Here is a 10,327-nt window from a genome sequence, read left to right as displayed (position 1 = left end):
ATGTCGGCCAGTGCCTTCAGTACCCTCGGATGGAGCTCATCCGGGCCTGCCGATTTAAAGGCATCCAGTTCTTCCAAGTGACCCTGCACCACCTCAGGGTCCACTCCAAGCACTGTAAACAGCAAGACATGGTCCCTGTCCTGAATAGCTTGCATTCAAAATGGCCCAGGAAGGATTATTATGCCCACTTTGCAGTTGAAGCATTCAGGTGCAGAGAGAAGCGACTTGCTCACGGTCACACGGGAATCAGTGGCACAGACAAAGCTGCCTATATCCTGACTCCCATCCAGAGGCATTAATTAATTACAAGGCCAGGCTTCCTTTCTGCCCTGGGGGACACTTTTCATGCCTAGCCATGGATGGTAGGATTTAAACATCCTGAAATGTCCCAAATGCTGAGAAGAGCTGTAATGGGTTCTGCAAAAAATAGGCTGCAGAAAGGTTTCCCCACTCCACTTGTTAATCCATCTAGTGCTTAAACCCCCAGCCTTTGCCTTCCTGGGCCAGCCTGAGCACCAAGCAGCTCACTGCACTCAAGGGGAACGAGGAGTTTTTACGGTTTCCTTTATTTGACCCCAGGCAGAGGGGTTGTGTAAGGGACCTCGGCGTAAGGATACTCTCTCTGAAAACTATGATGCACATGTCCCTGACGAGTATCTGGCAGTGTGGGCAAGCTGTGATGGCGGCATTGATCAACCCAGCTGTTTCTATCTCATCCCAGAAGCCAGTCCAATACAGGGGTGTAAGGATTCCCAGGACCTTAGTCTTTGTGTCCTCTGGTTCATCCCTCTTTCAGAGGCAGCAGAGCCCTGGCCTGCATGTTGCACTGGGCAGGGCTCAGGGCTTTTGCCTATGGGTTTGTTCGTGGCAGCATTCAACTGCTGCCCAGGCCTGCCGTTTCCCTCCCACAGCTACTGCTATATCTCCGCTCTCAAAAAGCCGGGTTCCTCCCCTGGCTGCCTGCATCCAAGCCTTAGGTCCTATGCTGCTGATGCTCCGGCCTCCCCACTGCGACAAGCACCCAGGCAGCTCCCGGTGTTGTAGCACGGTCTGCTGACCTCAGGGAGTCCTTCCCTTTCCCAGAAACTATGGAGATCTCCCTAGTGTGCATCCTTTTTCTCAGTGTGGGGCAGGAGAGAAGGGATGCGCTGGGGAGCCTGCAGAGCCATTACACTTGACTTCGCTCTGACTTGCCTCTTTCCTTTGCCCTTAGTAAAAATGGCCGCAGCCTCCCCATAGCTTTTTATGGAGCGTGAAGCTCAGGAAGCCCAGAGTCAACTTGGCTGTCATCAACCCTCCTGAGTGGGTGTGCCCTTAGTAAAGATGGCCACTGCTTTCTATTGTTAGTAGCTGGGCTGCCCTCAAGCAAGATGGCCGCTCCTCCTTTACCATGTGTGCCCCAAGCAAGAGACAGTGAGGGGGAAGGTCAGGAAGGAGCCAGGGGAGGCTGGAAAGGGGCATGTGAGCCCTGGGAGGGAGGCAGGCGGAGTGCAGAGGTGCATGCCAGGGCCAAGGCAGCCTTGGCGCGGCGGACGAAAGCCCGGGCGTAGGGACGGGCCTAGGCCCAACGCGGGTGTGGAGGCCGGGAAGGGCGAGGGGGACACTCGGATGTCGAGGGGGCTGGCTCCGGGCCCGAGGACCCGAGGAGGGGGCAGGGGCTGAGCAAAATGGATGCAGGGGCAGGAGGACATGACGGCGGGGCTGGGGTGGCACCGGGCCTGCCCCAGGCAACAGGGCATGGTAAGTGGGATCTGCCTGCAAGGCCCCAGGAGGGAGGCCCGCGTTTTTGGCTGGCTGTCCCTGCATTCGGTCTCCCAGCAGCTGCTCCACGGGCAAGGCCTGGCCACGGTTGGTTCGAACGCGACCGGGGCCTCCTGCGCTCCCCGTGCTGCTCTGCGTCCCGTCTCCTGGCATTCACGTGCTACGGGCAGGACCCCGCTAAGCTCAGGCGCCATCTGCACGCCAGTGGTGGCAGGCGGAGGGCTGCGCTTCTTGTCGCTCAGTGCTTTCCCTAGCCACGATGGTCTGCCTGTCTCAAGCAGGTCTTCGGGAGAGGTCCAACACAACATTTATTGCAGCGGGGTCGACTCTCACGAGCTTGTCAACACTTTTCTGACAAGCCCAGCTCCTGATCATCAGAAAGAAATGAAATTTTAGGATTTAATTATCAGCGGAGAGACAAAAAGGTTAAAACAGACCCCTCCCAAAATGTTTGGACGCTGAAAAAAAAAAATCTCATTAATTTTAAGCCAATTGCACGATTTTGTGGGGAGATTGAATCATGATTTTTCAATGTTTGGGGTTGCCCGTATTGCTGGGTGACTATTTTTTTCTTCAGTGAACTGCAAATTTGCTTAAAAATGGACTTTCAGGGAGGCCCAAACCATGCACAAACCCGGGGCAAATTTGGTGAATAGTTTTGGGTGAAAATGTGAAGGACATTTTTTCCAAAATACGATGACATTTTCTTTGCTTAAACATTTTTTAAATGACTGATTGCACTAGAAATTCAGAAATGTTTCTTTACATTAGTTTCGATAAGAAATGTTTTTGACTCTGTTTCAAAATGACTTTTTTTTGTTAAAAAAATGTGACTTGCTTTAAAAAAAAATGGTTAAGCAAAAGGTCTGCATAACCTGAAAATGAAGCCAATTAGTTTGGGCCAAATGAAGTATTTGGAACTGATATGATCCAGTATGTTTGTTTTGCTGAAAATTTTCTGTTAGTTTGACTAAAACTGATTTTTCCCCCCTTCGTTTTTAGCTAGGCCATTGAATCAAAAAATCCAAGATTCACTTAGCTCTAACAGGCCCTGAGGCCGGCAGTCTGCTATTGCTTTCAGTGGGTCGTGCAGGGAGAAATGGTTGGAAAACTATGCTTTTAAGTGTGCATGAGGCAGACTTGAATCAGAAGTGTGTGGATTTACAGAACCGATGGGAGTAAAAAGCTGGAAAAGCCCTGGTCTCCAAAAAAGAGCACTTAAATCACTTTAGTTAAACCAGCAATTCTTATCCCGGAGTGCAGCGAGATCTGCTGAAGGATGCTGTGAAATATTAACACTGTTAGGAGTGCAAATGCCTACACCTGATCCACAAGATAAACCCAGAAGCTGCGTCCACATGAATGCAGATGTTTGGTTCCCCGGAGAGGAGAAGCAGCGGCACACGTACTGCTGGTGCTCGCCCCCAGGGAGCGCCTGTGCCACGTGCCCTCTGGTGTGTGGCAGGTTAACGTGGGTGGGGTAGGGGGAGGCTGGGCCAGCACTTGTGCTGGTCCCAGCAGACTTACCTGGCGGGGGCAGAAGCTGCAGCTGTGGCGCTCCTGCATCTGGGAGCCTGGCTGGCAGCCCGAGTGGGGCTCTGGCCAGCCAGGCTCTGGTTTGGGGCAGCGCGCGATGCCACTATGTGCACCATCCTGCTTTTTCTTTGACCGCGGGGTCAAAACCCCCTCCTGCGCTGCAAGGTATCAGCGTGGAGAACGCCTAAATATGTGGTGTGTGGTGCCACGCATGAGTCTGTCACACATACCGCACAGCTGTGCTCATCTGGATGCAGCCACAGATTTCAAATTAGGTATCCACAGTGTCAAAAACATTCGAACCTGTTGTGGCCTTTTTGGAATCCATTGCAAGAGAAGAATTGCTTTGTTCCTTTTCGGTAGTCAAGAAATGAGTGAAAGTTGAGAGCTGGCATTTTCTGAGGGCAGGCTTGAGTCTAAACAGGTCAAGACCCACTGAGTTAAATGCAAACCCCTCTGTGAAGACTCTTATGTGTTTGAGAAACATATGCAAGTTTAGCTGAATTTAATTGGGATATCTCTCTTAAGCCAAACTAAAGCAGGCCACTCTTAAACTAAAAGAGGAGTGCCCACATAGATTTGCCTCTGGTTTACCAAACCAGAGTAGGTTTCTGTGTACACAAGGCAATATTTTGCTGCCTGAAAGTTTGTATTTTCAGTGATGGATGCTAGCACTACTGATGAAGGCTGTAGGGACTACTAAAAACAAGCAGGAATTTATAGCCAGGTCCCAGCTGGAGGGCCTAAGAAATCAGGTGGCTTGGGTTTCCCATTTCTGGGATGGGACTGAGTAACAAACCCCACATATATATAGCCTTGCCATTTCAGGCCCTGCCAGGCTTTCATACCCATAAGAGGCTTCCTCTGGCCTGAAGATCTGAAAGTATAAGAGGAGGCATAGCTCAAAAGCTACAGGCATAGAGCATGTGGGAGTTATTGATGAGGAAAGGAGGTAGGAAGGACTGAGGCAGGGATTAAAGAAGGGTTGGAAGGAGGAGAGAAATGGACAGTTGGCAGATGATGGCATGGAGGCTTTGCCAGGCATAAGGGGTGGCATGATGGGCACAAAGGAGTTTCGAGGAAAGGAGAAGGGGAAGCAGTAAGGGAAGAGCACAAATGGGGCCAAGGGGATTGAGGAGCTGTGTTTTCCAGTAAAGCTGGATTATGCATGTAGCTGAGACCATCTCTTTTCCACTCCAACCCCAGGAAGCTCTGCACAGCTAGGAAACTACAGGAAGCCTCAGAGCTTGCTGCTTGCCAGTCACCTTTCACTAGCTTGAGCTGGATGGCTGCCCTGACAGCAGATTAGTGCCTGTTCCAGCATGCCTAATGTATAATTTTTATCTTTAATTATCTGGGTGATGAGTGATATTTATAGAGGGGCCAAGAGGTTTCTTCGAACTAAACTTGTGGCATATTTTTTCTTGGAAATATTTCTTGGCTGCTTTGACTTCTTTTCCCATTCTTTTCTCTGTTCATTCTTTCATTCATTCATTCCTTCGTTCTTTCAGTCTTTGTTTCTCACTGTTGTACTGGCTTTCAGTTCACATTTTTCCCCAGGATCAGTTTTTATGTTATGTCTGTTTGGAGTAGTACTTAATCCCCCTGTGTTTACACACACAGCTTCCATTTCAACCCTGTGCCTCCAATCCTGCCAAGTGCAGGTGCTTAATTAGCTCAGGTTTGGTTTGGCAGGAGCTGGGAACATCAGTAATTCTGAACTGATGAACAATCCAAGCAGAAATAGTAATAGCACTAATTATTCATTAATACAATAGGTCACAGAAATGTGAAGTCCAGCGGGGATATCTTAGAGACTGGAATTTTTTCCTGAGCAAGAAAGGCCTCTTCTGAAGGTCCAGGCCCCGATTAAAGCTTTGATCATCTTGGCCTACTTGATGCTTTTCAGCTGGAGTTAGTAAAATACAGGTTCAGCCTCCCCATAGGGTTGGTTCTGTTTTTGGCGAATTGCCTTTTTAAGGAAAATTCTATATATTTAGCCTAGATCAGTGATTTTCAACCAGGGTGCCTTGAGATCCTTTCAAGGGTGCCATGGGCTGCCATGCAATGTTAGCACTCTTAGGAGTGCGAACACGATTCACAGGATAAACCCAGAGATTTCAACTAGGAATTAACAGTATTAAAAAACATTTGGACTCATGGTTTCTCTGAGTTCCTTGCCACAAAAAGCTGCTCTATCATTTTTCTGTAGTAGTCAGAAACAAAGTGATAACTAAGAGCTGGCATTTTCTGAGGGGTATCTTGAGTCTAAAAAGATTGAGACAATAGGTTAGATTTTTGTGTGAGCCAATATTAGGAGTGTTGGTAGGAACAGGACACAGGTCCCTACTAGCAATTCTGGCTGACTTAGCTAAAACTCATCCTCGGGTATTCCCAGGCTGTGCACAGAAGTTCAGAGAAGAGCACAGGTAAAACCGTGGCTCTTGCACTCCTTGCTCTTCTCCATCCCTTTGAGGCTCCTACTGGCTGTGGATCAGTAGAAGGAAGCAGGGACTATGCTGTCTGCAGGGTCTAAGGTTAAGGGACTCTGAAGAGAAGCTAATTAGTCATTTCCTCTTCTGCTGTTCCTGAGCTGCTCTTTGGTAAGTAGACAAGGTTCTTTGGGTGGATCTGATATCTTTTATTAGACCAACTTACTTTGGTAAGTAGGAATTTATTCGTACTTTTTCCTCTTCTGAAGCCAGTGGCAACATTTCCAACGGCTTACCTGGGCGGAAGGTGAGTGAGTGAGCACTGGGGAGCAAGGAGGAATGTGGGAGCCTGAAAATTTTGTAGGCAAAATCTTCATAGACACCTCAATCAGACTTCCCTGAATCTGTGGCATGGTCAATATGTTATGTATTTGGGGGCAAAAGATGAACAGGTGAGTTATAATGTATATAAAGGAGATTCTCTTACTCTGGCTGCTAGACACAGACAAACCACGTGGATCACTCTTGTTTTCTAGTTCCTGGCCTGTGTTGCTCATTATTACTGCACAGAGTCTGTAAGGTTTGGTGTTGGCTAATTCACAGCTGTTAAGGTTTGATTGCTTCTTTGTGTGCAGATGTTCCTATTTTGGAAATCAAATGTTGTATTTTGAAAGTCTAGGAGATGATCAAAGGAAAGAGAAAAAATAATGGCAAGGAAGTCTTCTACATGGGATTATTTAATAAGAAGATAGTTACTACTTTTATATGTCACTAACTCCTTTTATCTAAGGATCAAAAAGCATTTCGCAATTAATCTCCCTAACATCCCTGTGGGGGAAGGTCACTGAATTACAGAGCATAAGGGAAATAAATCTTACTATTGATACAGGCATTTGGTCTCTGTCTAGGGCATGGTGGTAGGAGCTGACAGAATTCCTCCTACTCATTGAAGGCCTCCAGTGATTTCCTGTAACCTCTGGAGGGGGAAAAATATCTTAGAGTTGTCCTGGGAGCAGGGCTGGATTTAAATGGGGTCGAGATATAACCCATGCTTACGCCATTGTGTCAGCTGGTAGTGCCAGTCTGGCTAGTCTAGCAAGTTTTCTCAGATTTCTGAGGGAGCCCTCTCCCCGCAAATGTGGCCAGATCCTGAAGCTCTTATTCAGATGCTCTCCGCTTTGATGTCGATGGGAGTCTTGTCTATGTAGTATCTGAATAACCGTAATGAATCCATGAGCTGTAAATCTGATTTACCATGGGAACAAACTCTGAAGGGAAGAGGTGGATTCTCCATCTCTTGATGTCTTCAGATCAAGAGCAGGTGCTTTTCTAGGATTCAAGCTTTGGTCAAATATAAGGTTTTGAGCTGGATGCGGGACTGACTGTGTGAAATGCTATGGAATCTGATGGAGTGCAGGGGGAATAGTATATGCTAAACATTGCCAAAAGCCCCTTCCAGTGTTCATCTATATGTATGCTTGGGGGAATAAGGCTGCTTGCTGCTTTTGCATTAAACATGCAGGCCGTTACCACTTGAGCTCAACTAGACTTGTAATTAATGCTAGTAGCAGGACCCCTTTGGTATCTACAGGATAGCATGGTGTGGCTACATCACTGACATCCTGACATACAAAACCAGTTAATTGCTTCAAGGACCTCAAGACTGCACCTACAGTTATTTGATCCAGAGAGAAATGCTCCTGAACTCTGAAGAAGTTTGGATGCGAGTTTAGATTCATATCTGATTGCTGTCTGTCCTTCTGTCCAAGTAAACCAGTGGAAGTGACCTGAGGTCGCAAGAGAAATTAGAATTTAGGGACTGGATTTATTCCCACTATAAGTGATTTCATTCCCCTGGGATTAACAGCCACTTAAAAAGGTAGTGAGTTTACCACGTGACTGCTTTATTTAGAAGATTAAGAAGAAATATGATAGAAAAAAGTAACATGATGAGTGGGAAATGGCCAGTCAGGCCTGTATTAACCTTGGTATTTGAAAAACAAAACATTTTTGTTGAAGAGATATTGCCTTTACAACATATGGAAGAATAATACTTTTTTTTTACCCAACACATAAGCAACCTGTGATACTTTTTGTTGTGGGATATAAACTTGAGGCAGGGATTTAGGAGGATTGGGTATCAGTAGGAATTATTTGTATTTACACCTGTTAATAATCTGTTTTATTGGAGGCCTCTGGGTAGAGGTTTGTCGTTATCTGGGTTCAAGAGGAAATTTTCCCATTTCGCACCAGAGGACTTAAAGGGCCAGTTCAGGGATAATATTGTTAAGTGCACTGTCGCCTTGTGAAAGGAGAAATTAAATGCAATGTGAGGTGGTGGTGGTTACTCTGGTAATGATACTTGGTCCTTTTGCTTTCTAGATTCTTGTGCTGCCGCCAGCATGGCCGAGCAGAAGGTGTCCATGAGCTGCCTGAATGGAAAGAAGCAGCAGTCAGGTCAGTGCAAGACAGCATGGTGGGAGGTGCATTGGCATTGAGTTTATGGGCAAGTTTGGACTGGATTAGAGGCATCTGAGACAGAGGTAGGAGTGTGAAAGGCATGAGGGTGCCCATGGAAAGTAGGCCATGATACAATTGGGGAATTTAGCCCACAACTTCCTGCTCAGAAGTATCTATAGCTATGCTAATTTGCCAGTGCATAGTTATGTCACTAAGCCAACACCTTAGATAAGAGATTGTGCATAAGAGATTGTCCCTGGGGGCAAATGCTTGAGACACACCCCAAGCCTCCAAAAGCATAAGTAGATGATCCTTCTGCATATTTTGGAAGGTTTCCCTTTCCACACTGTGCTAGCTGTGCTCTACTTGGTCATCATGGCTGTAATCCAAGTGCTAATTTTCCTCAGTTCTCCCTCGCTGGAAGTTCAAAGACTGATTTTGTGTCCGGTCCCTGTGCAGGGGTGGGTTGGGTGGAGTTGGGCAAGTCTCCTTGTGTTCTCTGGCACCTAGCAGACTGCCCAGCGGGCTGCGCTCAATCTAGTCCTAGAAGAGCAAAGGAACAATTTCCGATCTGGGAGTGTCTTTGCAGTAGCTGGAATTCAAGCTTCCACTGTCCCGGCTACTCCATATATCTCTGTAATACTGGGATCCCAGACCCATAGCCTTCTTTTATTGCTCCCAAATGCCAGTGTCCTCATATAAAACCAATCAAAGCATCATTAGGCTGTGTTTTGATGACCCAATAGCTACACCCCCTGTCTTCTTTTGCCTCATTTTCCCATGAGCCAGGTGTTGCCCATGTCTGGTTATTGAGGGTTGGAGATGGCTCAATGCTTGCCTACTTTTCCAGATTTCAGCTGGGAGGTGAGGGCCAATGACCGAGCCTACCACATGCAGTTCAAGAAGAGAGTCTCTTTCTGCCTGACAAAGAGGAAGTATGCGGTGAGACATCTTGCATTAGATCCAGGCTTTTGTCGGGGGGCTGCTACTGTCATTGCCTGCATCAGCTCAAAGTGGGACCCATTTGGCAGAGCAGTGTGAGAGTGACTGGGGTCAAGCTGATAGATGTTCAGGACAGGAAACACTGCTAGTAGCGTAACGGGGTGGGTGAGCAAGGCACCAGCCCTGGGTGCCCACTTAGAGGGGGGCACTCTAATGGCAACTCCCTGGGGAGACCATGGTGCTGTGGCAGCCCTATACCATGACTATAGCAGCAGCCAGCCAAATGCAGGGATTCGGTGCTGTTGCTGTAGCAGCAACAAGAGCTGGGCATACTTCTTTGTGCCAGCAGCATCTGGGGACTTTGAATTCCTGTGGCAGGTAAGATTGACTCCCTCCCACCTTCCCCCACACACACCTGCTCTCTAAGGCTGGCAACCTTCCCCTCAGTAGGCTTTTCCTCAAAGCACAAAACTTGCTAGTTATGCCTCTAAACTCTATTTCTACTAATTTCTTGAGATAAAGTCGAGTGCATCTTACAGACAGGTGTGGCTGTGTTTCACAGTCATGGTCCAGAGCGCTGGAGCAAGGACTGCAGCTCGATGAATCGTATTTTTTGGTATGATGATTGAACCAACCAATAGTTAAAAAAAATAATTTGGGTTGAAACAATACAGAAATGTTAGGATATTTTTGGCAAAATGGTAACAATTTAACTTGGGGCAGCCCAAAACATTTTGTTCAACCTGAGGCTGAATACTTTGTTTCATTTTGGCCCTCTGTAGCTGTTTTTTTTTTCTTTGCCTCAGGCTGGATTTTAAAAAGGGCTTTAAAAAAAAAGAGTCAGTTTAATTTTAAAACAGGTAAAAACATTTCAGCACTTCCAAAATGAGATGTCTCGGGTACAACACATCAAAACAAAATGTTTCAGCATTATCAGAATAATGTATTCTGTTTTATTTTGCTTGAAACTACTGAGTTAGCCCAAGAGTCATAGATACTTTTCATAGTTTCATAGATTCATAGTTTGTAGGGTCGGAAGGGACCTGAGCTGATGATGGAGTCCGACCCCCTGCCATGGCAGGAAAGAGTACTGGGGTCAAACGACCCCAGCAAAGTGTTCATCTAGCCTCCTCTTAAAGACCCCCAGGGTAGGAGCCAGCACCACTTCTCTTGGAAGTTGGTTCCAGATCCTAGCC

At 47.0% G+C, this 10,327-nt stretch overlaps 1 protein-coding gene across 1 annotated transcript in view; it reads left to right on the top strand.

Moving 5' to 3' along the window:
* The window catches only part of ATP8B3 (ATPase phospholipid transporting 8B3), a 49,873-nt gene that overhangs the window by 7,622 nt on the left and 31,924 nt on the right, over positions 1-10,327 (top strand). The window contains exons 2-3 of the mRNA XM_019556959.1: positions 8,112-8,186; positions 9,040-9,131. Of these exons, the coding sequence (XP_019412504.1) occupies positions 8,132-8,186; positions 9,040-9,131 (147 nt within the window). The 5' untranslated portion in view covers positions 8,112-8,131. The remainder of the gene's footprint in view (positions 1-8,111; positions 8,187-9,039; positions 9,132-10,327) is intronic.

This window comes from Crocodylus porosus, unplaced genomic scaffold, assembly GCF_001723895.1.
Source record: "Crocodylus porosus isolate Cpor-Errol unplaced genomic scaffold, CroPor_comp1, whole genome shotgun sequence".
Taxonomy (NCBI): Eukaryota; Metazoa; Chordata; order Crocodylia; family Crocodylidae; genus Crocodylus; species Crocodylus porosus.
Note: the sequence above shows the minus strand (reverse complement) of the source record. Positions and strands in the feature narration are given on the sequence as shown.